The following is a 27,659-nucleotide window of genomic DNA, read 5'->3' on the forward strand; positions in this document are numbered from 1 at the left end:
TTCAGCAGGAAGCAGACAGGAAAGCTCCTGGAGCAGATCACTGAGCTAGTAGCTGTGGGGTGGGGGCAGGCCGAGGAGCCAGCAGTCCCAGTTCTGACCTCAGTGCTGTCGCTGGCCATGTAGCTTTGGGGTTGCCCACAGCGGAGTGGAGTTGGTCTGCTGATTTCAGGGGTGATTTGGGGCAGGTTTGAAGGCAAGTGACATTACAATAATTTATTGTGTGGGTGCTTTGGATTCCTGAGCAGTAGGCAATTCAAATAACAGCCCTGCTAGTAGGTGTCCTCGCAGCGGGTCCTTTCTGTCACCACATAGGACCTGGAGAAGGCTTGAGTTGGTCAAATGCTGTTTTGTCTCCCTCCTTGCCTAGCTCTCCCAGTGCCATGCTGGGTGACTAGCTCCTGTGCCCCTATCCCACTGAGAATGGGGGTGCTGAGCTGCCCCCAGCTGCACTTCAGGCCAGCCATTGCAATCCCAGAATTCCATGCGTCGTCCAGCAGGGAAGAAGGAAATCCATCACCCCATCAGCTGGAGCCTGGCCTTTTCCAAGAGCTGCTCAGGAGCCTTTTCCTGGTGGTCTCCCTGTGGAGCCAGTGCTGACCATTTTGAACATGATGCATGCCACTGGGACTCTTGGCTTGGGGCGCTCTCTTTTCTGGCCTGTTGCAAAGCCTTCCTTCCCTGCAGTGCCCCTGACAGTGAGAGAGCTCCTAGGTCTGCAGAGATCTGAACTAACACACTCAAGTGTGATCAGACAGACCTCCCCCTGCCAGGGAGGACATGAATACCCCCAGCAGGTGATCACATCCCAGTTATCAACCGTTAGCGTCAGGTGCAGGTTTGTGCCTGCTGGGAGCTGGAGGAAGTCATGGGTATGTGGCATGGCATGGTTCCTTCCTGAGCTCACAGCTTGCAAGTGGATAGGGGGAACTCCAGGCATTGTGGCTGGGGGCTTGTTTGCCTACTGAAGTCTAAGTAATGCAGAGCAGCTTCAGCATAACAAGGCCTATTGGCAACAAACTCTTTCTTTCAACAACCCTAAGGGCATGAACCAACCCTTTTCATTATTCTGGTGCAGCAAAATGACCAGCCAGCCCTATTACAGGGAGTGCCCTCACTTAACCAACTTCCCTCCTGGTCCCAGGGGGCTCATTCTGAGGAGCTTGCTTGGTATACACAGATAATTTTCCCTTGACCTTTCTCTTTGTCTTTTGAATATTAGTCCTCCAAAGTGAGGTCTAATTTAGGACCGTGAGTTCTTCCTGCATGTTGATGTTTAAGCTCCTCATTTCACCTCACTTGTGACCTAACTGCCCCTTTTGGACTCTGCAAAGACAGTCAAGGTGTGTTTGGGGTGTGGGAGTACGGTCACACCAGGCCACAGGGTCATGCTGAGCTGGCTTGTGCTGTGTGGGCTTATGCTTTGGGTCCATTTTCAGCACTTTTGTTCTGCGTCATTTGTCCCCTTCCTTGTTGATTGCTGGAAAGTCCTTTGGAGCACTGTGCTGTCAGCTGTCCCATGGCACGGTGCCCTGGGATTGCCCTTCTCCACTGGGCCAGAGGCTCTGAATTCCTCCCTGGGAAGCTTCCCTTCTCTGACTGTAAGTGTGGGTGTGGGGGAGAGGCTGCAAGGAAGAGCTAGATGCCAGGGACAGTCGCCAAGCAGGAAAAAAGGGAGAATTGCCCCTTGGCTTACTGCACCTTCCTCCCCATCTGTTTGCTCTTTGATTGAGGCCCCTGCGCAGTCTCTCAGGGTTGCGGGCTGTGTTTGCCTTGGGTGGTGGCTGCATGTGTTTGCCAGGAGCTGCACCATGGCAATGTGACAATGTGGAAGGGGGGATCGGAGCAGCTGGCCTGCTATTGCCTCAAGGTCCCTGCAGTTCCTGGTGGCTCTTTGTGATAGGAGTTGCTTCTGGGGTTCCTGTTGAGGGAAGATTCAGTTTCTGTTCTCAGCCACACTCTGGCTGAGCTTTGGGGACAGCCCAGGGTGCAGAGGTGAATGAGGAAATCCTGCAGTGCGGCTGGGCCGTGAGCCAAAGGCAGCTCTCTGATAATGTGAGAGACTTAGAGACTGGGCTGTGCAAACTTCACACCCAAGTAGCTCTAGCAACTTTCTGGGAGCCTGGTTGAATGGAAGCATCCATGTCCATGCATACCACCAGGAGAGTGGCTTTTCTGCTAGCCAGTGGGCAGGTGGGTGGGATTTTGAGCTACCCTCAAAGCACAAGGCAGACTTACCTTAGCTTGACAGAATTAGCTCTTTGTCTCTGCAGGGAAACGGACAGCAGTAGACTACTGCAGACTAGTTCTTCCCAACTTAGCTCCTGATGCAGGGGCATCATGCCAGAGTGTCTCTTTAGCTTCCAGAACGATAGATCTACTGTGGCAATGGCTGGGTAGGTACATGGGGAGCTTCCTCTGAATAGCTGTGGTACAATAAGGCATTCCCTCCCATTGCCATGCCCCTACTAGGGTCTGCGCTAAGCTAGAGGTAAGTTGCAGTTGTAAGAAGCTGGAAACAGAGGCATGCCCCAGAGAAAGCTTGCTACCAGTCTCACTGCCCTGCAGTTGATTCCTGGTTTCTGCACCAGATGCTGGAGCATCAGCTGATTGCATTTGGGAGCTGAGTTTTGAGCAAGAGGTGGTACACTCTGGGAAAGGCTGAGGCCCCTAGCAGGCGGTGCTCCAGTCCCTGAGTGGTAGGGAGTGCATTGAATGGAAAGCCTCTGCAATCAGCAGTGGGGATATGAATCCAGGGAGGAACACAAACCTCTGAGGGAGGCCTCTAAGGGAACTGGGTGAGAGAGCACCTCTGGATGCAGGCCCACCAGGAAACTCTTCCAATGATCCAGCTCAACACCTTCTGATGTTTTTTTCTTGACAGTTTTTTTGAGGACCTAGAGAAACGGCACCAGGAGCACATCCTGATCTCTGAAATCAGTGACATCATGGAAAAGCATGCATTGCATCACTTTCACCCCTACGTCATCTATTGCTCCAATGAGGTTTACCAGCAGAGGACGCTACAGAAGCTGCTGTGAGTCCCACTGAAGGCCTGCAGCTGCTAGTCTTCCACCAGTCCAGAGTCCTCAGACTGAGCTACGGAGGTGCCAGCCTACTGCAGTCATAGTGCAGTTGGCATGTATTTGCATGCACCTGATTCTCCTGTAGCTCAAATGCCTCCTCTTCCTCAAGGAAGCCATTTGTCCCCTCCAGATTTCAGTATACTCCCCGTTCAGTGCAAGATGCTCCAATGGAAGGCAGATGACTGTGATACCCACTGCTGGTTGGGGATCCCCAGATTATTTAGCATTGCTCAGTTTGTGTGGGGTGGGACATAGGTGAGTGTAAGGAAGGTGCCACAAACCACAAATGACTGAAATTTGGAGGGGAGAATGCTGTGATGTAACTTTTTCTCTTCTTTGATCAGGAGGCTCACAGAGCTGGAGCATCAGTCCCCAGGGCACCTCTATGAGTCATCTGTTTTTCAAAGTGACTTTTTCCTGGCTTGTACCAAGGTCCTGCCACCCATTCAGATGTATTTGAGGAGACCAGAATGGTCTACTATACCCATTTCCTTAAGCTTAGAGGAAATCTAATCGTGGCCTCCTCTGAGCCAAATATGTGCCCTAAATGTGACTAAGGCACTGTGTGGTATAACCAGCTCCTTGAAACCCTGCAACCTATTTGATCTGGGAGCATGGCAGAGACTCTCTTCCTGGAAGGTCTCTATAGTCCAAACACAGGTCCTAATGGTGGATTCTTATATTGTTTCAGAGCCACAAATCCTGCATTCTTATATTGTTTCAGAGCCACAAATGCTGCATTTAAAGAGGCATTGAAACAGATTGAAAGGAAACCAGAATGTGGTGGTCTGCCCATGATCTCCTTCCTCATCCTTCCCATGCAGAGAGTAACACGCCTTCCCTTGTTGATGGAGGTAAGTCAGAGCTGGCCAGTGGCATTCCCATGTGCATTTCGAAGAGTATCTAAGAAGAGAGGAACTGTTTGCTGCCCCTTTTGTCATCTAGGACAGCCGAGCCCTTGGGATTTGCTATCTGTGTTTTTGGGCTGATGGTTATAGCAGCAGGAGGTCAGGTTTTCCTGTCTTATACATGAGCCTTTGTCCTGAACTTGAACTCAAACCCCAAAGCTGGTGTGCTCCATTCCCTGCTCCCTTGAATTCCCAGACATAGCCATCAGCTGTTTTGTCTGCCATGAAATGACCCTGTGGGGCGTATAGCACTTCAGACCCCTATGGCTGTCTCTCTCCTTTTGGTTCCTGCTTTGCTTTTTCATGCCCTATCCTTACTCACATGGGAGGATGGAGCAAAAGATTTTGTCTAGAAAATGTCTGTGTAACCAAGAGGTTCTGCTGAGTACCAGAAAAAGAACAGGGCAGTGATCTCTGGGCGGTGTAGGAGACAGCCATGAGCTGTGCCTGAGCTAGCAGCAAAACGCACCAGGAAGTGAAGCCTAACATTTCCAAGACAGCAGCATTTGAGAGGCCCTTGCCAGCTGGTCAGTCCCATTCAGTGACTCTCCAACCCAGCAAAGTCCATGAATGGAAGGAAGAGTGAGGTTTACTTTGTGCTAAACTGCTACTACCTGCTCAGGGATGTGAATGCACAAGTGTCTCAATCCTCTATGGTCCTAAAGGGGCAAGTATATGGTGCCTATTGAAACGCCAAATGGAAAAGAGGCCTCCAGTAGCAAATTGGTTGCTCTTCCTAGTTGTGCGTCCAAGACCCTCAATGCTGCATGCGTCCTATGTTCATGGTCTTGGGGTATTGGTTCCAGGTGCTCCCAGCAAAGCATTTGCAATGTGACATTGCCCTGTCTGCTGTAAGGACCCTTTCAGTACTGTTCTCTCTGTACCTTTTAGACTATCTGCCAGAAAACCAACCCATACACCACGACGTATGAAAATGCCACCCAAGCCCTGAGAGCCATCAGTAAGGTGAGGCACTGAATCATCTATGCACATCCAGTAGTGGATGATAGGTGTTTTGTACTGGGGTAATACGACACTTTGAGTCGCCAATAGGCAGATCCCAGGACAAAAAAGGATGTAAGTTGCTCTTTCCTTTCAGTATGTTTTGCCTCAGATGCACTAGTCTCAGTTGTGTAGAATGGCAAGAGGTGCAAGCCAATTCCTTTTCCAGACCCTGGGTTAAATCTGTTGTGTATTCTGAATGCAGCAGGATCCATATCAGATCCCAGCATCAAACACAGTGGATGGGCTGGAGTTCTCCAATGACATGGTCACAAAACCAACACATGAACTCGGTGGCTTTGGAGAACTCCAGGCTGTTCACCATGTCTGATGCTTTCTGCCCATAGCTGCACCTGATGTAGAGTGTAAGCCTAGGAGCTGGAGCTCATGCTTTCTGACTCTGCTTACAGCTGGTTAAGAGCTGCAATGAAGGAGCCCATACCATGGAACGGACTGAACAGATGTACACCCTACAGACACAGCTGGAGTTTGGAAAGATCAAGGTGAGGAGCCCTGTGAGCTGGAAGCACCCCAAGGCTCAGCCTGGCCTGCTTCACAGTGAAGACGGCCCTTTTAGGACTGAGTACACACAGGTGTTGGGGCACTGTCCAAGGCAGGCAGATGCCTGCTGGGATTGCTGAAATGCCCAAGCAAATGGGCACCAAGCTCCTGCTGTAAATCTGTCCCTAGCTTTAGCGTCTTATTGGTGCTGTAGTTCAGGATGGGAACTCTTTTTCACTTGTTGGAACTGTTTCTCTTCAAGAAAGCTGCTTGGCTAGCAGTCAGCTGTTTGCACCATGACTGTCATTGGCTGGGAGATGGGACCCAGAGGGCAGGAGTACTCGCACAGAGTGGCTGCCGCCTCAAGGGATTTTCCTATTATTCCTTCCCTTCTTTTGGGAGGAGCAAGGGAAGTGCTGCTGGTGGGCCCTGTGTGTGAGCTGGGATGGCGTCCTATAGTGAACATGGTTATCTGTTGCTCCACTACTTCCATACAAGAGGGCACATTTTCAGAAGTCCAGCTCCTGGCACCATCCATCACTCCAGGGCATTGTGTCTGCAGGAGCTGCTAGGTGAGGAACACTTTGAAGTATCTGGTCTGAGCATCACTTGTTAGTGATCCTTTCACAGGCAAAACTGGACCTTTGGGTGTCATGTCAGACTTTTTCTTCTTTAGAAAGCTGCAGTTTCATTCTTTTTGTCAGCATGTGAGTACTGATTTGAAGTGACCCTTCTGGTCTCTTTGCAGCCATTCCCACTGATTTCTGCCTCCCGATGGTTGCTGAAGAGAGGGGAGCTTGCCCTGCTCCATGGAGAGGAAGTTGGGATCTTCCGCAAAGGCCGGGTCAACTGCTACCTCTTCCTGTTCAACGATGTCTTGATCATAACCAAGAAGAAGAGGTAAAGAGGGTTCTGAGGTCAGCTCTTGTTACCCTGTGAATTTGTGTCTGTATCAGTTACTCAGCCGTGACTTCTGCAATAGCTTGCCCAGTAACGCAGGGGTGTGTCACCTGATGGCAATTTTATCTTCCAATCAATACATCTGGTTTTGCAAAGCTGGGATCCTAGCAGATCAGGTAAGCTGAAAAAATGGCAGTTTGAAGTGTTTGCGTTTTGGTCCTCAGTCTTGAACTGTTATGAGTTTGTTAGGGAGTGAAGGTACATTACAGTCAGAGTACCAGTATAAGCTGTCACTGTGTAACTGTGCCCCCACATTTCTGTCAGGACACAGGTGTAGCCAACCATTGTGACTTTAACCCATTTCATTCAGGGTTCCAGTTCCAGTGATTTAGCTTATTCGTGTGTCCGCAGGAGCTTGCACACACAATGGCTGATGTCTCCCACAGCAAAAAATCCAAACCAGACTGTCTCCCCCTCAGCACGCTGAGGTGAGATTGTTAGTCTCTGGCAGAAACAGGGCAGTTCCCTTGCATATGGAGAGACGGTTCCCCAGGCCAGGCCTGGAGCTGGTTAGCACTTCGTAGTTTGGGGGTGAGGTGTTTCATAGTTTCATAGTAGCTAGGGTCAGGAGGGACCTGAACAGATCATCTAGCCCTGACCCCCTGCCACAGGCAGGAATGAATGCTGGGTTTACAAGACCCCAGACAGGTGATCGTCCAATCTCCTCTTGAATTTGCCCAAGGTAGGGGCGAGGACCACTTCCCTGGGAAGTTGGTTCCAGATTTTGGCCACCCTAGCTGTAAAATATTGCCTTCTGATCTCTAACCTAAACCTATTCTCCATCAACTTATTACTATTGGTCCTTGTCACCCCAGGTGGTGCTGGGGAGAAAAGGGCTCTTCCTATTTGCAGTTGATCTCCCCTGATGAGTTTGTAGGCAGCCACCAGGTCCCCCCTCAGCCTCCACTTGCTTAAGCTGAACAGGTTCAGGTCCCTCAGTCTCTCCTCATAGGGCCTGTCCTGCTGCCCTCTCACCAAGCGGGTGGCCGTCCTCTGAACCCTCTCCAGGCTGGCCACATCCTTTCGAAAGTGCGGCGCCCAGTACTGGACGCAGTACTCCAGCTGCGGCCTGACTAAAGTCACATAGAGGGGGAGTATCACCTCTCTGGACCGGCTTGAGATGCATCTTTGGATGCATGACAAGGTATGGCTGGCCTTGCTGCCTGCAGTCTGGCATTGGTGGCTCATGTTCATCTTGGAGTCAATAATGACTCCAAGATCCCGTTCCGCCTCTGTGCTTTCAAGAGGGGAGCTCCCCAGCCTGTATGTGTGCTGTGGATTCCTTCTCCCAAGGTACAGCACCCTGCATTTGTCTGTGTTGAACCGCATCCTATTCTTGTCTGCCCACTTCTGCAGTCTGTCTAAATCTGCAGCCTCTCTCCCCCTTCAAGTGTGTCCACCTTGCCCCACATTGTGTCATCAGCAAACTTGGACAGCATGCTTTTCACCCCCTTGTCCAAGTTGCTGATGAAGATGTTAAACAGTGCGGGCCCAAGGACTGAGCCCTGGGGTATCCCACTGCTCACGTCTCGCCAGGTTGAGTATAACCCATCCACCACTACTCTCTGGGTGCGCCCCATCAGCCAGTTTTATACCCATCCAACTGTGTAGGCATCAATGCCACAATCGCTTAATTTATTGATGAGGATGGGGTGAGAGACGATGTCAAAGGCCTTCTTAAAATCTAGAAAGACTACGTCCACGGTGACACCATCATCCAAGGATTTAGTTACTTGGTCATAAAAGGCAATGAGGTTGGTCAGGCAGGACCTGCCTTTGATGAACCCATGCTGATTGCCCCTAAGCATGACCTCCCCTGCTGGCCCCCACAGATGTGCTTTTCTTGATGATTCTCTCCAAGATCTTCCCGAACACTGAGGTGAGGCTTACAGGCCTATAGTTACTTGGGTCCTCCTTTCTCCCTTTCTTGAAAACTGGGACCACATTAGCCAGTTTCCAATCCCCTGGCACCTGGCCGGATAACCATGAATGCTCATACACCTGGGCCAAGGGCTCCGCGATGACCCCTGCCAGCTCCCTCAACACCCTTGGGTGGAGGGCATCTGGACCTGCAGGTTTAAAAATGTCCAGCCCTTCCAGAAGATCCCTAACTACATTTGCACTGACTGAAGGCCTGACCGAGCTATCCCCAAGATTGTCCCTACCTCTGGTAGGTGGGATGTCCCGGTCCCTGTTCAAGAAAACAGAGTCAAAGAAACTGTTAAAAACATCAGCTTTCTTGTCTGGCATAGCCACAAGATTACCGTTTGCATCTTGCAGGGGCCCTACATTGCCTGGTGCCCTCTTTTTGCTCCTAATGTACTTAAAAAAGGACTTTTTGTTGTCCTTAATCCTGGATGCTAGCCTGAGCTCCATCTCTGCCTTGTTCTTCCTAATAGCCCTCCTGCCCTCCGGGGCTGAGGAGGAGTACTTCTCCTTGGTGATAGCTCCTCCCTTCCACTGGTTGTACGCCTCCCTTTTAGTCCTCAGGCATTGCTGAATGCCCTTGCTGAGCCAAGGCATTTCTGAGCACACTTGCCCCCCTTGCTTCTCTCAGGGACTGTTATCCTTTGTGCCTGGAGGATCGCCCCCTTTAAGGTACAGCCATCCCTCGTGGACTCCTATCTCTTCTACCTTCTGGGCCCACTAGTCTCCTAAGCTCAGTGAAGTTGGCCCTTCTGAAGTCAAGGGCTTTAGCCTTGGTGTGAGCCCTTGACGCCCTGCACTGGATGGTGAATTCCAGCAGGCGATGATCACTGTCACCCAAGTGGTCAAGGACCTGCAGTCCCCTCACCAGGTCATCCCCCATGGCCAGGACCAGGTCCAGGAAGACGTTACCTCTAGTGGGGCTGTGCACCTCCTGGATAAGGTGAAGGTCCTGTAATACAGCCAGGAACCTACGCGGGCAGTCAGGCCTGGCTGTCTGCTCTTCCCAGCAAATGTCTGGGTAGTTTAGGTCACCCATGACAATAACATCCCTTGATCTAACTGCCTCCATAGGCTGACTGGAGAAGTCCTGATCCAGCTCTTCCCCCTGGTTGGGTGGTCTGTAGTAGGCACCCACCATAAGGTCCCTTTCGCCATGCCCCCCTTGTAGTTTGACCCATAGTGTCTTGGCCCAACCCTCCTCTAACCCGAAGCTAATCCTTGATGATGTGAGGTGCTCTTTGACATAGAGCGCAATCCCCGCAACTTTCCTCTCTGTCCTGTCTCTTCTATACAGGGTGTATCCCCGAATGCCCACCACCCAGTCGTAGGTAGGGTCCCACCAGGTTTCTGTGAGCCCTACTAAGTCTGGGTTCTTACTCGCGATCAGGAGGCACAGTTCCTCCTGCTTACTCCTCATACTACATGCATTAGTGTAGAGGCACCTGAGGCCTCCTGAGGGTGCACGTGCCTCCCTCCCACTCCCAGTTGTGCCCCCCCTGCTCCCCAGATGTTGATGCTTACCTGGGCTTCCCTTCCTCTTGTCACCCTGCATGCTGGTGAAGGGTGACACTATGAAACTATAATAGGCAGGGGGGAAATGTGTTCTTTTGCTTGGTTAACAAGTGGCTTTCCTCCTTCCAGGCAGCCAGGCTAGCTCCTCTCCCTAGTGTTTTGTTGGGAAGTAGTTTTGTTTTGAACAAAAAAATTGCAAAATTAGTCATTCCTCACTAGCTGACCCTGACAGCAGCAGTTCCAGTAAACACAAATAAACGATCAGGCTCCCTGGCCTCATGATCAAGACCCTGCTTGACCTACAGCTGTGAAACTCCACCTTTCTTATTAGCTGGACATGTAAATATTTGATCCTTGGACAGAACCTCGAGGACTCTGCGTCTCTGTGGCCTGGTTGCAGAGAACTCCTGACTGTTCATTTGGCACGAGGTGCAGAAACCAGAGCTGTGGAACTGGCCTGTACAACATTACCCCGGGGTGAGGCTGAGAGAATTTCATTTGGCCCTTCCCCGCACCCACCAGGTCTGAGCAATGTGTGCAGCAGCAAGAGTGAAAGGGAAGGGAGACAGTCTCTGGAATTCAGAACAGAAGCAGGACTCCAGCCGAGAGGCTGGGAATGAAAACTTAACTGTCCAAACACAAAGGGGAGACTGGAAAAATGTAGGCTCAGTGTTACAGAATGGGTGAGGGAGTTGTTGATTAGCGGGACACATCAGCTACTCTGGTATATGTGTTAAGGTCTACATGTTCTAGAGCTGCATAAGCAGAGTGAAACTATTATAACTTCAGCCCTGTTCATTCAGGGTAGAAGTTAGAATAGTTCAGTTCACACATACGCAGGCATCACAATTGCATTGGGACAGCTTATACTAGTCTCATCTGATACCACTGTAACTATGCACACCCTGCTTTGTTTTCAGTGTATACAACATGGGGATAACTCAGGTCATCCAGGAGTTCCTAGTGCTAGACAGTACAGACAAAAGATGAGGATATTCCCTACTCCACAGAGCTTGCGATATCAGCAAAGATGGAAACACAGAACTTTCTTTTCCTGACCCTCCCACAAAACAACTACTTGCCCTGCCAGAGACAGCACGGTGCAAGGCGAGTTGGGTGCCGGCATTGAACCTTGCAAAGTTCTTCTCCCTGATGCAAGCCCCTTCCATCTGTCTGGTACTTGGTACCGTTTGTGTCTCACTGGAACATGTGCTTTTTCCTAAGTTACTGCTTAGACATTGTGTATTGTCATTAGTTTCCATGGTTTCCTCTCAGTTAGAGATATTCCCATTCAAATTAGCACTGAGCTCTGATTGATTAAATTCCCCATATTCTGGAAACTTCTTTCATTCCTTCTCAACAACCTTCTTGGTGTCGAGGGGCCGCTTTTGGGAACGGCCTGTTTCCATTTGGAGTCCTCTCGCTGTTTGCCGTGGGATGCTAAGGATTAGATTGCCGTGGGAATTGCCTGCCATAGCGCAGTCTGCTGCTCTGTGCAGAAAGCCAATGAAGTGACCTTCTGTTCCCAACTAACTGCAAATGTGCACGTGCTCAGGCCAGGGAATAAGATTTATTGGGTGGAGAGCTGTCTGTTCCATGCCTCTTGCAATTCATTAAGGACTACATGGGCTTGAAGCTTGCAAAATTCCCAGGGAATACATAGCTAAATCTTTTGTAGACATAAAGAGGCTTGAGCAATTGACCGCTCCAGAAAGACAAGTCATGGAGAAAGGTCCAGTCAGACAGTTATCATCAGTGAAAGGTGAAGGCCCTGCCCCAGCCATATAGTGGGATCCATAGGGTCACTTTGGGTAATGAGCCTGCTCTTCTGACTTAGTAATTTTCTCCAGGTTCATATAGACCAAGTTTCCTTTTGCGTACTTCCAGCGAGCAGTGTTCTGCAGCAGAGGAATGTATGTGCTGAGGCCAATTTTCCTTTTATCTCCCCATGCTCCTCCTCGGACAGATGTATCAGCTAGAGACCTGAAAAATGCACGTTCGGCTTTCCCATTGCTGAAATCCTCCTTCATGCTCATGGCTGCTTACAAGAACACCCTTTACATGCTGGTTGCAGGGGGTGGTTGCATAGTGGACTAATTTTGTGCAGGCTGCCAAGTGATAAAGCCCCAAGTGTCAGTGAGACCAAAAGCTGGAGTCAAATCAGGCAGTTGTGGACATGCTGTCATGTAACAGAAGATGCAGTTAACCCCAGGTGTCTGTGCCATGGTGGGCTGCAGCAAAGCAGCGGCACCCGCAACAAAATAGAGAAAGGTGGGAGGGGAAAGAGAGGCCGAAAAAGGAGCTTCCCAAAATTAAAGCTGATCAGTGACCAAGGCAGAAGTAAAATCCAGGTTTCCTGAGCCTATCAGAGTTTCCCAACCCTGGGACAAGCCTCCTGTCTGATCTGTGGCTTGCTTAGGGGCTGAACTGCAGCCAGCCAGTAGTCAACATTGCAGGGGAGTTGTTTATCTGCTCATGTGTGCTGGACTTGCTCTTCAGGACTTTGCATATCCATAATGACAGGAGCAGGAGATTTGAGTCAGCCGCACAGTTGTGCAGAGCTGCTTTGTCTTGGGGCGGTTGTGGGAGCCAAAATTCAAGAACAGGCCTGATGGACCAACAGGTGAGCATCCCAGGTGTCCTAAAGCTGAGGGAAGCGTCTTTCAGAGCTGAGGCTTCTGTGTATGAGCGAGCTGTGCTGTAAGACACTAACTCTGCTGTGCTTTGTCAACTGCAGTGAAGACAGCTACACTGTGATGGACTATGCCAAGCTGGATCAGATTGTGGTGGAGAAGATTGAAAGCCCTGATCCACCCTCCTCTCCCCCAGGCAAGCCAGGGGCTGGAGGCGCTGCCCGTAGCCCGTGGAACGGCCACTTGTTCCGAGTGATCCTGAAGAAGAACAGCGAAGGGAGACGGGAGGAGATCGTGCTGTCAGCAGAGTCCTTGTGAGTGCTGCTGTGGCAGGCTGTCTCCTAAGCAAACAGATGGGCCTGGTGGCATCTCCTGCTTTGGGCGTATGTGGCTTTTAAAGGATTGCTGCTTCTCAGTGAAAAAGGGGGAAAGTAGGGTTAAAATCTGTAAGCAGGTGGCACACGTCATGCAGCTTTATCTGTTGGGTAGCACGTGACAAATTAGAATTGCCCTCTGCCCCTCCCTTCCCTGCACAGCGCAGAAACAAACTTTGTTTAACTCTTCCTGTTCACTTCTAGCAAAATGCTCTTGCTCTGCTGGGAATGCGGTGCCTGGAGCATTATTGCACTCTTGGTTTAACTGAGTTTCTGTCTCCTGAGTTGCTTTCATTTTTATTCCCCTTCCTCCTTGCCCCCATAACCCTGAAGTCTCTGGCCATAAGTAGCTGTCATTTTTGCCATGGTCAAATTCCCAGTCTCTCTTACAGCACCCACTTTGCCCTTTCAGTTCTTTCTAGGTGTAGACACTACAACCTGCTTCAGCCTTTCTCTGGGGAGCTCCAGTAACCTAGAAGGACTGGTCCTGGTACACTGCACCCTGTCCTATTTTAAATGAAGCTGCTCTTTAGAGTGACTGTCCTGTTGACAGTCCCCAAACTGGAAAAATTCCCAAAGTTCTGCAACACCAGCCATCCTCCACCATTTACTACCTTTTGTGCCCAATTATTTTTCATTAATTTGTAACAATAATCTGCAGTAAAATGTTGAGCAGCTTCTGCTTCAAAGCTGCATCTCCTCTTTCCCTCCTGTTTTCAACCTGGAGAGAATGAAATCTTCCTCTGTCTCCCAACTACATCTTGCAAAGTTTGGGTTTTCTTTCAAGTTGCATTTTACAGCTCTTTGAGCATGTCAGGCAGGGCCAGGAAGGTAAGTGGAATGTACCTGCTGCACTCAGCCTCTGCTTCTGTTTGTGTATGATGTGTCAGAGCACTTCAGTTACAGTAGACGGTGGGTGAGAAGCAAATTTTCCATCTCTCCAAATCTCAAAAGATTTCAAACATGTACATTAGGAAGCGCTCCCCACCCACACACACACAAAAGAGGAACAGGAAGAGAGGAGGGTTGAGGCTGACTGACAGTAGCCTGGCGGTTGGGGTAGTCACGTAGGACCAGCTTTGAGGTGCTGGTCTGACTTGGGCAGAGCTAGGATTTGGCTTCGGCCTCTGACATCACAAGTGACTTCCTGACCACCAGGCTCTGGCCTTTCCTACACTAGGTCCCTCTCATTTGGATTGTGGCTGGAGAAGATTTTCCTAAGGAAAGTTCCCTCATAACTAGCCCTCCCCTATGAGAAGTTTATTTGAATGAAAACTGTATTTTCCAGTGAAGCTTCCCCAGCATCCCAGGTGTCGCTTGCTACCTTTCTGCCTCTGGTATCTCCATGTAAAGAGGCCTTAACTCTTTCTTTTTGGCAGGAGCGACCGGGCTCGTTGGATCACTGCACTGATGCACAGGGAGAATGCACAGAATGACACTTCCAGCAAAGGAGGTAAAGAAACCAACCCCCTCTCTGTGACACTGCATTTTACTGTCTTAAATCCTGCCTGTAACTAGTGCCTGATGCCTGTTCATTATCCTGTGCTTAAGGGCTGTAAAGCTGTCCCTCCTGAGGTCACAGGCTCTGATTGAGATTTTTTGGGATCTGATAAGAGTGTCATGCAGGTGTATCCTATGAAGGAGTCATTCTTCTGTGAGGGAAGCCATAGGGCACAGCTGCTCACCAGCCCAGCATTTGCCTGAGTAGATCAGACTTTTCCTGAAGAGCCCAGATGACTCTGAAAGTGTCTCCTAGAAGGTACAAATTGTCTTGTGATGTCATAAAGCAGAAGATAAGGCAGGGTGGCACCATACCGACTAACTTGTTTGGAGAGAGTGAGCTACAGCCTAAGCATCTCATGAAGTAGTTTGTAGCCTATGAAAATTCATGCCCGTCTGAACTAATTAGTCTCTAAGGCAGTGATTCTCAACCAGGGAGACTTGTGATCCTTTGGAGGGTGCCACGGGTACCCCAAGATGTGCAAACGTGAGTCACAAGATAAACTCAGGTGCTTTCAAATAGCTGTTTGCAGTGTTACAAACGTTCTTACCTCTTGTGGGCTTTCTGAGTCCTCTGCAACAGAAGACTTTCTCTAGTGTTTTTCTGTAGTCAAAAAAACAAATGAAAGCTGAGAGCTGGTGTGTTCATGGGGCACCTCAGGTCTGTTGAGGGGTGCCCCAAGTCTAAGAAGGTTGAGAAGCACTGCTCTAAGGTGCCACCATGCCCCACCTTCTACCTAACTTCAACTAACTAGGCTAACTACCTTGCTGACTATCTCTCTCGACTCATTATAAAGCAAAGAGGATGCTCAGTAAGAGAAGGGGAACTGCTGTATTTTGAGGACTGCTCCCTCGTTTCCAAATACCTCATTATCAAACACAAAAGCAGGACTGTTACCCAGCTGCCACTGGGAAGGCCTGAGAGCAGGGGAGAGAGAGAGGTATGCTCCCTCTACTGGCCTTGGCACCTCAGCTGCTAACTCATATAACTCCTTATCTCCCAAATCCATTCAGGGCTGTCAAGCCCTGCAAAGATTGGGGGTGGGAACGGGGATGCTTGCTAAGTGAAAATGTGAAAGCTGATAAAATGGAGCGTTAAGCTGCTTCTGCCACTTTTATTTTAACCTGAATAGCTGGAAACATTCGTAATGCTTTGCTAATCACCCTCAGCATCCGAATTACTACTGCAGAGTGTTATCAACCTAGCACCACGTACAGGGAAGTTGATAGTCAGTGACTCCTCTCCTCCCCCCACCCAAATATCCCTGAGAATGACTTAAAAATCCTCGGATTTAAAATTAATACATTTTGGATTCCTTCTCCTCTCCATGGCCTCTGTATCTCTGAGCTTGTCAGGGTAAATCAGGTTGCTAGAATCTGTTTTTAAATGAAAGCTGTAATCCTCCTGTAATCACTCGATTCCAGAAGCTGAAGCATTCGGATAAGCACAAAATGTGACAACACTCATGGTAAAATGGCCAGAGACGGCCATCCTGTGAATCACCTTCAGAAAGACCCCAGCCCCCAAACCACCTTAGTAGCAAACTCCCCACAAAATCAAATGGAAGTGGGGCCGGCGCTGGCTGGAGCAAGCTAAGCCCCTGGGAACGCAGGGGGGTTGTTTTGTGCCCACTCGGTTGTTTTGTCCTGGGGTTCTGGCCATAGCATTCAAAAGTCCAAACCCTCCAAGCTTGCATGGCTTTTGTTTGAAACCAGCAGGTCCCACAGGACGCCCTCTGGAGTCTGTAGTGCCGCCCACACCCGCAGAGAGGGACACGGAGTTTCTTAAGCAATGAGTGCAGGGAACACCACTCGGACATTAACACAGAGGGAGCAGGATAGGAGGGATTTCTGTAGCAATGTGGGTGTACACAGGTTCAGGAGAAGAGCAGAGGCTGTCCCGTGAGTAGGGGCAACAGCATGAGAGAAATAGAGGATTGGAGGGTCCCCAGACTGGGAGGGACAGCGGGACGAGAGGGGTGCAGGTGGGGTGAGCAGTGTCTTGATGCTGGTCACTGGGAGCTGGACTCAAGTGGCTTCTTGTTACCAGACCTGACTGGGCTCTAGAGAAGTCCACGGACATGCTCCCCATTGCAGCAGGGCTTGTCTTCTCAGGCTGAGCCTTTGCTCAGGTTAGGGGTAACTTCTAATCACAAGGCCTGGCTGTGGTTTCCAGTGGGCTGTTGCGTTTTCCAACATTTTATCACTTCTATTCCATAGTTCCTTTTTAGCCAGCAGTTGTGGTGTGTGTCTCTCTTCTCCCTCAGATCTGAACCAGGTGGAGATAATTAGGGCACACTTGGCTAAACAGACGGATGAAATTTCGCTGCAGCAGGCAGATGTTGTCTTGGTCCTGGGTGGAGAAGATGGTAAGTCATGTGGGTGCCCAAAGAATGGGAAGTGTGGGCTGGGAGCTAGAGCTTTGGAGTGGGGTCTGATCCAGGTAGGAGGCTTTCAGGGCTACAGACAAGGAAGCCCAACACTAGAGCTAACACCCTACATGTCTTAGAGAAGCAAAACCACAGGATTCCTTATGGGCTCAGAGCTCCCTGTAGTGTCTGCTACCTGCATGTTGGCTACTGTCCGTGCCCATTGGGAACTCTCCTGCAACGCCCTCCAGTCCCAGAATGTGACCGGTCCACAGTCGGGTAATCCAGCGCTCTGGCTCTGACGGTACCCAGCACAGCTGCTCAGAGGCAGGAGCAGGAGGCATAACTGTAACAATTCTGCTTCGCGATTGGGGCAGCTGGCTTAGGCCTCTCCATTTCAAGGTTCCTCGTAGAGGTGTAAGATGTTCTGAAGGTATAAAAAGCAGTGCCCAGGTGGCGCCTGCAGCAGCTGAGCTGTGTTTACATTTCTTTTGGGTAAGTGCATACTCCAGGTACAAATGCAGTCAGAGTGCAGCGTAGGCAGGAGTGCAGACTGCTTGCCTGATGTGGGAGATTTCCTGGCTGGCTTGTGCTCTGTGAACCAGGGTGACAGCAGGTGCAGCATGTGTTCCCTGGTTGGGTGCAGTCCTTTCCCATCTCACAGAATACTCTGCTCCTTCCTTCAGGCTGGTACTTGGGTGAGAGGCTTCGAGATGGCGAGAGAGGCTGGTTCCCCCAGTCGTGTGCACAGCAGATCACCGATCGCAGCGCTGTGGAGCGCAACGTCCGCCGCCTGGAGCGGCTGCGCATAGAGACAGACGTATAGGTCGCCAGCCACAACAGGTGTTCCTGTGAGGATTCATAAGGCTCTGAGCCATGGCCCTGTGAGCTGGCAGGGCCATAGACCGTGCTGGAGGGAAGGCCAGGAGCACATGCCTGCCAGCTCCCCTGACTTCCCTTCAGGCTGCTGCTCTTCAGAGAAAACTGGTTCCCCTTCTTGCCATGCCAGTGCTGTGCAGGGACACAAGTTACATGTCCGTGTCTTGGATGTGACCTATCTGTGAGGGCTTTGGACTGGCACAGGGCTGGTTTCATGTCATCCAACCTACTTTGACCCCTCCATTACAGCTGGCCAAATCTCTAAGAATCAACTGGAGTTTGCTGCTAGAAATTGTGCTTTGAAGCATTGAGCTTCCCAGAGAAATTTATACAGCCCTCCTGGGCTGGAGCTTTTGTTCTGTTTGCCCATCACTGCCACTGGTTCACTTGCATGCTCTGTGCCATTGTCTCCTGCCTTTAGCCCTGGGACTAATGTATGCCGGGGACACACACAGCCAAGGTGAATTTGCAGCTGTCACATATAGGGCTTCTTGGCATTGGCGGGATGGTGGGGAATGTGTCTGTTTTTTATAAATAAATATGCATAAAGAAGACGTGTTTTTGGCCTTGTTAATGATTCAAGCTTTCTCTCTCCTCTACAGAGAAGCTGCAGTACAAAGCCAACCAGGTTTGCAGCATTTACCAAACACAAGTTTTTCCCTGAGTGCTGCTTCTAGGTTTTAGCCAAACCAGGTGAGCTGTTGGTAATCATGAGGTTTGCACTGAGTCTGTCCCAACTTCCAGCCTCTGGGTTCCCTGAATCCCAGGAGAAGGGGCAAGAATGCTGACTCCTGCCTTTCCTCTGAGTGGCTTGTGCTACAATTTCCTATTGCTGCCGCTGTGTGGGTGTCCAGCCAAGCTGGGGGTGGCATGCAGCACGGGCAAGACTAGGCCAGGGTATGGCTCCAAGGCTTTTCCAGTCATGGCTGTTGCTGGCTTTTCCAGTTATCCATCGTTGCATGGATGGATTTGGAAAGTGTTTGAAGGGTAGCTGGGCTGCCTCCTTGCCAGGGCATGCCTCTGGTTGGGATTCCCTCCACATTCTTGGAGCATGCTGCTAACCTAGCCCACCAATGCTATGGGTCACTGCCTATGCAGGTATTGAGAGCTGGGGAAGGAGAGGGTCCTGAGAAGCCCACTTGCTTCCTCTGTGTGTAAATAGGCAGCATCTCTGGTACCTGGGTCTGACTCACTGTGCTGCAAGTGCCATTGAAGCCAGTCCTGTGGCTGATCTGGGTGGCGCGTGGCATGTCAGAGGTCAGTGACCAGAAGAGTTTGGAGTCACTGGAAGACTGAGCTGCCCCATTGCCATTTGTTATCTCTCATTTGTGTCAGCTGTGCTAAGAGCCAGGACTCCCCCAAGCTCTGCTGCAGGCTTGGCAGGTAGACTGTGCACTGAATGCAGCCTGGGTTTTTGGCCAGAAGGGGGATTTTGTTTTCCATAGTGTTCCAGACAGGTGATTAAAGTCAGAGAGAGCAGGAGTGATGAGGTGTGCCCAGAAGGCTGACTATAAAGTCTCCATCAAGTGCAGTGAGGCAGTCAGCACTGGAAGCTATATTATGACGGTGGGAGTCACCCAACAGCAATGACGAGTGATATAACAGGGAGGCCTCTGTACAGCCCCTCGACCTTTGTGAGCACAGAGGGAGTTCTTTGACATTTTCAAACATGAACTTCCACTGTCTAGTAACCAGAATTGTGTGTTTGTGTCCGGGAGTTGTTTGTGAGCCCTGGGAAAGGCTCTCTGTGATAGTGTTACAATTTATGCCCTGCATCTTACCCAAGGTTTCTTGCTCCCCCTTTTATTTTCCTTTTTCCTGAATTGTTCCTTTTTATCATTCAGCTGTTTGTTTAATGTTGGGTCCAGATGGAGGTGTGAAAATGGGCAACTGGAGGTAATTCTTCTGCAGAGTAGCTAACAGTATGTGAGCCCTTCGTGTCAGGCAGCTGGAGGATGGGTTGCTTTGTCTTTTCTAAAAGAGTCTGTCTCCCTCAGTAGCAGAGACCGTACAGGTTTTTTTTAACTCTGCAGTAAGTGAATAAAAATCTCGGCCACTGCACAGGATAGATGTTCACACGAAAGAGACTTTGTCTTTATTAAGACAAGAATGGGGATTGTATGTCTAATGTTCAGTTTTTCCCACCAAAGAATAAGTTGGTTTACAGTTGCCTTCCTTCATCTGAGGCTGAAAGTATAGACCAATGTGATTCCCTCTTTGTGTGGCTTCAGAGCTCTGGATGGCTGTTCTCCAGTGACAAGGCAGGGTATTTCAGCACACTGTGTTGAGGTTCTAGGTTGAAATGAAGTTGAGGCCACAATCATCCCTCTGCAGCCAGCAGTGGATGGAAGATCTGGCTTAGTTTTCCAGCCTGGTTACTTTTATTCTTGAAAAAAAAAGAAAAAAAGAAAAAGACTAAGCAGGAGGAAGAATGGGGCTGGGGGCAGAGCTGCTTCATCAAAGATTTCCCAAGGGCAAGACTGGGTTTGTGGGTTGGCTGGGAAAGAAGTTGTGAATACCCTCCTTCCCTTCCACCCAAGGAAAAGCTTTGAGAGCTGGAATCCTCCAAAACAAATGCCTCATGGAACAGGTTCCTGTAATGGCATGTGCCGAGCTGTAAAGGGAGCAGTGAGCATCCTGCTCAACACGGTTCATACTGTGCAAGTCAGCTGCCTCTCCTCTCCTCTGTCCTCTTGAGCAAGTGGGTTGTGTGCAGCTGTCAAAGCTTCGCAATGGAAAGAATCCTGGGATCCCAGCTCTGCATCACCCCTGCTTGTGGGACGGGGTCAGCGTTCAGGCTCCCAATCCTGTGTTCTCCCCAAATGTTATTTTTCTTAATTTCAGTTGGATGTGTGGTGGGAAGCACTCCAGCCTTCATGCTGAGCTGGGAGCAGCTTGTTGGCTTGAGGGCTGCTACAGCCAACATAAAGTGTCATGTCCTAACTGGCTTGGGAGTCTGTACTGAGAGATACTGTTATGTCCTGCTGCTCAGGTTGCCTGACTGGGTGGAAATGAGCCTGTGCATGTGGAGCAGAGAGGCAAACTGCATCTAGGCTGCCTGCTTTGTTATTAAATGAAGTGGGCAGCTCTGACCAGTGGTTCCAGCACAGTAGGTCTGCAATTATCACTGACCTGCCATTCTGTGTGTGGTATGATGTAATGTATGTATTAAATAGTTCAGCCAAAAACACCGTTACTAGCAGCGAGGCAATTTTACTGGTTCTTCGTCATTGAATCAATGCAGCAGGAAGCCTGACTCACATGATACAGGGATGCATCTAAAGAGTTGCATGAGACTTTGCCAACTCAAGGGACTATGGTGCAGGGCTAAGGGGGCACCTGAGATCAGCAGTCTCTGCACAGGGACTGAGACTCTACTGATTTGTGCTGCTGTGTCTGAGTTGTGAAATAAATGGTTCCCCCAGGAGGAACGTGTGTTGAAACTCTCTTTGAAGCTGCTTAAAAATCCACTGGTCGGTCACCCTTGCTACTTGTCCCTGCTTTAAAAGATGCTTTGCAGGTTTGTTTCTTCAGTTGGTCTCAGCTGGCAGGACGCTTGCTCTGGGGGATGCCAGGCAGAGGTGCCAGGACGGGGCTGGACTCCAGTGGCAGGCTCACAAGGTAAGGGCCCTTGCATCTCGTAGGGAAAGAAGTGCTCAGTACAGATGGGGTGGGGAGGAGGGGGAAGCCGACTGGCAAACAGAAAGGCTAGCGTTGGCTTTGGGGGTTACCATCTCTCCAGCTCTTGGTGAGGGACTGGTATTGCTTACTACTGGGCAGGTTGGTGTGGGGAGCTGCCTGCCTGCTGGCACCTGTCTACCACCTGCCACATCTGGCAGTGGTACTTGCTTACCCCTGCAACAGGCAGCTGAAGCAAAATCTGACTTGGTGCTGTTCAGATGCTGAGGGATCCCCCTAGCCTCCAGCAGGCACATTAGCAGGGGGCACCTACACTGCTTCTACCTAGGCAGGCTCTGTACTTTGCCCCCATGCCTGTTGCTACAGCTCTTTTTCATGAAAGCCCAGGCTTACGGAGTGTGGATAAATTGTCTTGCTGCCTCCTCCCTGGAAATTGCGGCGTGTCATGATGGGAAAGGATATTGCAAGGATATCTGTAAGGTGTGGCATGTAGCAGGGTGCACTACGAGCTGTACAAGTCATACGTCTCTGGAGCAGACCAGCTCAGGAACACAGTTGACTCGCACTTATGCTCTCAGCCCCTTCATGGATACAAACCAGTGTCTGACTAACAAACACACTGGGGCAGGGCACGCCTGCAATTCAAGAGTGAGACGGGAAAGAGACAGAGCTTCACTGTCTCACCTGTGACCCATGCGTTGCATGACCTGTGGTAAGTCACTCCAACTTCCTAAGCCTTCCTGCAAGGCGGGGTTGTTACTAATGCACTGGCAGGTGAATTTATTCATGTTTGTGCAGTGCTTCGAGGACGCTTTTGAAGAGGAAATAATTGTCTATCAACAGAAGGGGGCTGCCGTGTTCAGCTGGTTACTCGCGGTCCTTCAGCTAATGGCACCGCTAGGTGGCAGCCTAGGCTTTGGGAAGTGAACTTTGCTCCAGGTGGCTGAGAGCTAGAATAAGCCTCCAGCTGCTGCTCAGCTCTTATGGCAGCAACGTTTTAGTCTCGTGTTGACTCCTTTCTTGATCTTTATATTCTCAGCTTTAAAAGCTTTTGTTCAGGATCCTCATTAATGGGAGATGGCATGGGGTGCACCTTCACAGGTGACACCAAGGGGCAGGGGGAGCCGTAGATATGCTGGAGGGTACACTAGGAGTCAGCGTGACCTCAACATATTGGAGGACTGGGCCAACAGGAATCTCATGGGGTTCAACAAGGAAAAGTGCAAAGTCCTGTGCTTAGGATGGGACAATCCCATGCACCAGTACAGGCTGGGGGCTGACTGGCTGGGAAGCAGCTCTGCAGAAAAGGACCTGGGGGTTATAGTGGACAAAAAGCTGAATATGAGCCAGCATTGTGCCCTTGTTCCCAAGAAGCCTAACAGCATACTGGGCTGCATTAGTAGGAGTATTGCCAGCAGATCAAGAGAAGTAATTATTCCCCTCCATTGTACTCCAGATGTGGCCTCACCAGTGCACTGTGCCCAGTTTTGGGACCCCCTCCTCCCCCCCAGTACAGAAAAGATATGGACAAGTTAGAGAATCCAGCAGAGGGCAACAAAAATGGTGAGGGGACTGGGGCACATGACTTCTGAGGAGAGGCTGAGGGAACTGGGCTTATTTAGTCTGTAGAAGAGAAGTCTGAGGGGGGGATTTAATAGCAGCCTTCAGCTACATGAAGGGGGTCCAAAGAGGATGGAGCTGGACAGTTTTCAATGGTAACAGATGACAGAACAAGGAGCAATCATCTTAAGTTGCAGCAAGGGAAGTTTAGGTTGGATATTAGGAAATATGTTCTCACTAGGAGGGTGGTGAAGCACTGGAACGGGTTACCTAGAGAGGAGGTAGAATTGCCATCCTTGCAGGTTTTTAAGGCCCAGCTCAACAAAGCCTTGGCTGGGATGATCTCGCTGGGGTTGGTCCTGCTTTGAGCAGGGGGTTGGACTAGATGTGTCCTCCTGAAATCCCTTCCAGTCCTAAGTTTCTATGATTCTGTCATAAATGTGTAGCTCTTCGCTCAATTCTTTCAGCCCTTTCAGCATTCCAGCCCCAGGGAGCAGCCAGAGGGTCACCCCAGCAGCAAGATAATGGGTGGATTTAAAGAAGAAGGGGATCATAGCAAATGGCACTTGGGAGAAGAGCTCCCCAGGTTTTCTAGCCGCTGGTGAGTGGGCTTGTATTTTAATGGACAGCAGGCTGCTGCCAGGGCATGTGGCTAGTAAGTACCTGGGTGGCTCTTCTAGTAGTGCAGAAGGCATCTTGGTCTTTCTGACCTCTAGCCCAAGATGGACCACAGTATCTCTTGGAGAACTCCAGTGCCAGGATAGCACTCTACAGACCTCAGCACCCACCATGCTCTGCACTGCAACAGGAACTAGAATTGTCCTCTTTCCATGGGGCCTGTCTCCCCAGGGAAGTGATGCGGGGTGAGTTTAGAGCATGGCTGTTCCCTGCATGAAAGCAGGTTGTAGAGGCAATACATGGATGCAGTCGTGCTGTTCAGGAATATGCCTTGACTTGTTTCTGCCTGAAATTCCCATGGGAGAGTGCATTTTGGGGCTTAGGCTGATTGAACCCACTCAGGGCTCAGTCGATATGAACTGTGGCGTGATAGACATGATGTAAAATGTGCTGCATAGCAAAAGATTGAGCATTGCTTTTTAGGTACTCCTCGTACATTCAGCTCAGACATGCAACTTGTTCCTGGCCACATGGAGATCCTGAATGTATTGAGAAAAGTAGCCATTTTCCCTTCAATTTTTATTAGAATCCAGGCCAGATACCACTTTGTGGTATTTCTGACATAATACTGCCACATTGTGCACTTGGAATCCATCAATTTCCAAGAGTACACATAGGAATTACATACACTCTTCATCAAATAAGTATCAAAGTTAATCTCTCTCCTAAAATGTAATTTTCTCGTGCCAAGGAGTCGAGAGGGACAATGTACAGTAGTAAATTTGTGCAGTGGCTTAGAATGCAAAATTGCCTTCTGTAAACTTTTGATTACCTTTTAAATGTGATCAGGGTTTAGCAGTGTATCTACACCAGGTTATATACTGAATGATGATTTGCTCATTTGATAAAAGAAGACATAACAATGAGTCTCTCTCTAGCTTACCTACTACAACCCACTGTTACAGGTTCATACTCACAAACAGGACGGTGTCTCTTGGAACCCTGTGATGCCAAGAGGAGCAGTTGCACACAAGACAGGGCTCAGGAGTTTAACTTGCAGTTCACACAGCCCTCAAAGGACCCCTCACCTGCGAGTGACAATTGCAGTACGTGCCACAATTCACTAGCAAGTGTTATGACTGATGTTGCATTTATTTAGTATAGGCCCATGTGTAACAGTGGCCATGTTCCAGTGGCCAACAGTAAATTAAAGTGGAAAAATGGATCGTAAGTCCAGAACTCAAGTGGTGAAGTACATCTTCTCCATGCTCTATTTGGCCACCAGAGAGCAAGGGCAAGTTAGCTATCAAGCATGAAGTCATATTTGTACATCTTCCCATAAATATCTTTACATAAATATGTATTATTGACTACAATAGCAGGTAAACAATAGTATAAAAACAATTACAAGATGAGCCACAGGAGTCCTCTAGCCAAGTGGATTAAGCAACCGTGTCTGCACTGCTGCAGCTTGGACATCATAAAATGTAACAAAATGTGTCCAGAAGCCTGTGAGCATTGTGTGCTACCAAAGATGAAAACTCTGTTTCATCTGTTTCCAGCCCTGTGGGTTTTTACAGGCTTTTTTTAAAGATATGTTCCCTTCTTGTAGCAAAGATTTAAGTTGCGCTTGGTAGGGACAGACATCTTCAAGCTTGCTTTTTAAAAGTAACAGATCCATAATTCTGTTGTAAAATACTCTGTAGTTAAATGTTAACTGGTAAGGAAGTCTTCAACATAGGCTAGTGGCTCACTTAGCCAACTTGTGACTCACTCCTCTGTGATGGTTTTCCTTATGGCTTTGGGCAATGTAGCCTAATGATGCACACGCTGGAACATGCCATGGAGGGAATGGTATGGTGTTCTGTGGGGTACCCCTAGAAGGCAAGAAAAAACAACATTACATCTTCAAACCTGAAAGTACTGGTTAAAATACATGATGAACTAGGATGGGAAGTAGCTAGCTCTAGGACAGCCACATGCAGTGGGGGCCCCACACTGGATGCATGTCCCAGAGCAATGCCACATGTAGCACACTGGCTCCAGTTGGACTGTGCCTCATGGGCGGCCTTTGTGCTGCTCTGGGATCCATGATGCACACACTGCAGGTCCCAGATTCACTGGAACAGCTGCTGGATGCTGGGGAGAGGAAGGGGGGTCCCCTGGCCTCCTCCAGTTTGCACACTGGTCCCACTCCACTCATCCAGCCCATAGAGCCAGATGTAGTTGATACTCTTGCCTTAAAGCGAAGTCCAGAAAAGAAGAAAAATTAAAGTGCTGCCTAAATTAAGTAGCAGCCAATGCCCAGGGATGGGATAGGGGGCTCTACCACACATGAGTATTGGGATTACATCCTGTTAATTGCTGAATGGTTCAAGTGGCATTTGCATGTGTACGAGGGCTGATTCTTTCAAACTTCTCAGGTTCCATGGGGGAAAAATGGTTCATAAAGTGACTTAATTTCAGTGTCAAGGCCCCTGAAGGAATACAGCAGCCGGAAGGAATACAGCAGCATTAGGACACGCATCATGGCAGTCTCCGGTAAGAGCACTGGAGCTGGTGTCTGTGCCATGGAGACAGGTTCTGTACTCTCTTCACTGCCGGAGGGTGCATCAGGCCTGGGAAACCTCCAAGACCCTCTGTACAGGCAGTCCTTCCCTGTCCCACATCGTTCCAAGAAGCATGGCAGTGCTGGGCACCAAATCCCTGCCCACTCCATTCAGCAATAACTGATTCCCGATAGCATTGAAATGAAGCAACCAAACCCCTAAGCTATGAGGGAAGCAGGGCAAAATTTGGCCCTCCTGTTCTCCATGTCCACTTGGGAGACTGGCTTGGTGCAGTGAGGAGATGAAACTTCAAGGTGTCCAGAAGAGAAGCTTCAGGCAACAGCTTCTGCTTCTGGTCTCAGGTTTGTGGTGCTTGTTCCTTTATACTGGAGTCATGGGTTTTAAGTTTGCCTCTGTCACTCCCTGTGGCTATCCTTAGCCAAGACCTTTTTAATGTGGAAGCATTTGGAAGCTTGTGCCTCTCTAAGGTGCTATATGCCCTGCTTTCTGCATGAACAGGATGGGGCACCAGCCTCTGCCCTGAAGGCAGGGCATGCTCCCAGCTGAGGTACGTCTTCAATGGTCACAGTCAAAGTGCTCCTCCAACCCCGGGATCTCTCCCACAGCAGAGTGAAACCCTAGCCCCTAGCTGCTGGGCTGCTGCCTTCCCTTCCTCTTGAAATTTGCCATTGTGTAATGGGGCAGAAAGAGTCAAGGATCAGAGAAGAGCAGAACTGCTGGGACTTGGCTTGGGTCTGGGGGGTTGTTTGAATTCCCCACCCGTGGCTAGTGTTGTCAATGGCTGGCTACAGAATAGCATACCGCCTCTCATATGGGCACAGCAGATTCTCGCACCTCCTCCTGCAGCTTTGCTACTGTGTAGCTCACACGAGGAAGCAACAAGAGGCCCTGAGGAAAGGCAGCTGGGAGCAGGCTGACTCAGTTGCCTAGAGGCTTTGGTCTCTGCTCTTCAGGTTGGCATTGTGCATTAGGATCTGGTTGTGGCTGTGCCTTGGGTATCTGCCCTAGAAGTTAGGTTGGTGGCCTCTGAGCTGGGTGTGTGGGCTGTTACACTTTCATTAAAGCAATGAACATAAAGCATAAAAGGCCTTGTCTACTGTCTGGATTCCTGCAATGAGTTGGGGGTTAAATTCCACTCAGACCCCACGGGTCTGCAGGACCCAGGTGCCTCAGTTGTGATGGGAAGTGGATTAGCATTAGTTCAAAGCTCCAGGGAAGAAACATTACTGACCTGACTCCATGTCTGAGTGCTGAGGAGCTGGAAGACGAGGGGGGCCACCTGCAAAAAACCCCACGAGGAGGACACTCTTTATTCTACAGCAGTATCACTGTGTTAGTTTTGTGCTGACTTTGTCCCCTGAGGCTGAGTCAGACTTGGGAGAAACTTAATACAGAGGCTTGTTTTCACTAATAGCCACTGGCCCTTTAGACACACTAACCCTTTCTGCAGTGAAATGCCCCACCATTAGGCACAGTGAGGATGGTAACAGTTTGGGAAACCTCAGGGACTGCCTATGCTAGCCTGTGTCTACATTAGTATTTGGTAAATGGTGTCAGTTCTGCAAACGCCAACAGAGAGACCAGCACTCAGACAATATGACTGAGGCAATGTGTCCGTGTAG

The 27,659-nt window shown here is 49.8% G+C and overlaps 2 protein-coding genes across 9 annotated transcripts in view; one reads left to right on the plus strand and one right to left on the minus strand.

Annotated features, from left to right (window-relative positions):
* The window catches only part of ARHGEF16 (Rho guanine nucleotide exchange factor 16), a 34,289-nt gene extending 16,085 nt beyond the window's left edge, over positions 1–18,204 (plus strand). For all 4 annotated transcript variants that reach the window (XM_090024098.1, XM_090024097.1, XM_090024100.1 and 1 more), the window contains 9 exons: positions 2,882–3,034; positions 3,808–3,937; positions 4,883–4,957; positions 5,404–5,496; positions 6,243–6,394; positions 12,633–12,842; positions 14,282–14,355; positions 16,670–16,771; positions 17,458–18,204. In XM_090024098.1, coding sequence (XP_089880224.1) covers positions 2,882–3,034; positions 3,808–3,937; positions 4,883–4,957; positions 5,404–5,496; positions 6,243–6,394; positions 12,633–12,842; positions 14,282–14,355; positions 16,670–16,771; positions 17,458–17,597 — 1,129 coding nt within the window. In that variant the 3' untranslated portion in view covers positions 17,598–18,204. The remainder of the gene's footprint in view (positions 1–2,881; positions 3,035–3,807; positions 3,938–4,882; positions 4,958–5,403; positions 5,497–6,242; positions 6,395–12,632; positions 12,843–14,281; positions 14,356–16,669; positions 16,772–17,457) is intronic.
* A 5,825-nt stretch (positions 18,205–24,029) lies between these two features.
* MEGF6 (multiple EGF like domains 6) overlaps positions 24,030–27,659 on the minus strand; it is a 328,842-nt gene continuing 325,212 nt past the window's right edge. For all 5 annotated transcript variants that reach the window (XM_090024523.1, XM_090024520.1, XM_090024522.1 and 2 more), the window contains 2 exons: positions 27,269–27,316; positions 24,030–25,344 (listed from right to left, as the gene is read on the minus strand). In XM_090024523.1, coding sequence (XP_089880649.1) covers positions 25,283–25,344; positions 27,269–27,316 — 110 coding nt within the window. In that variant the 3' untranslated portion in view covers positions 24,030–25,282. The remainder of the gene's footprint in view (positions 25,345–27,268; positions 27,317–27,659) is intronic.

The sequence above is a fragment of the Crocodylus siamensis genome, chromosome 12 (genome assembly GCF_052110815.1).
Source record: "Crocodylus siamensis isolate JL-2025a chromosome 12, ASM5211081v1, whole genome shotgun sequence".
Taxonomy (NCBI): domain Eukaryota; kingdom Metazoa; phylum Chordata; order Crocodylia; family Crocodylidae; genus Crocodylus; species Crocodylus siamensis.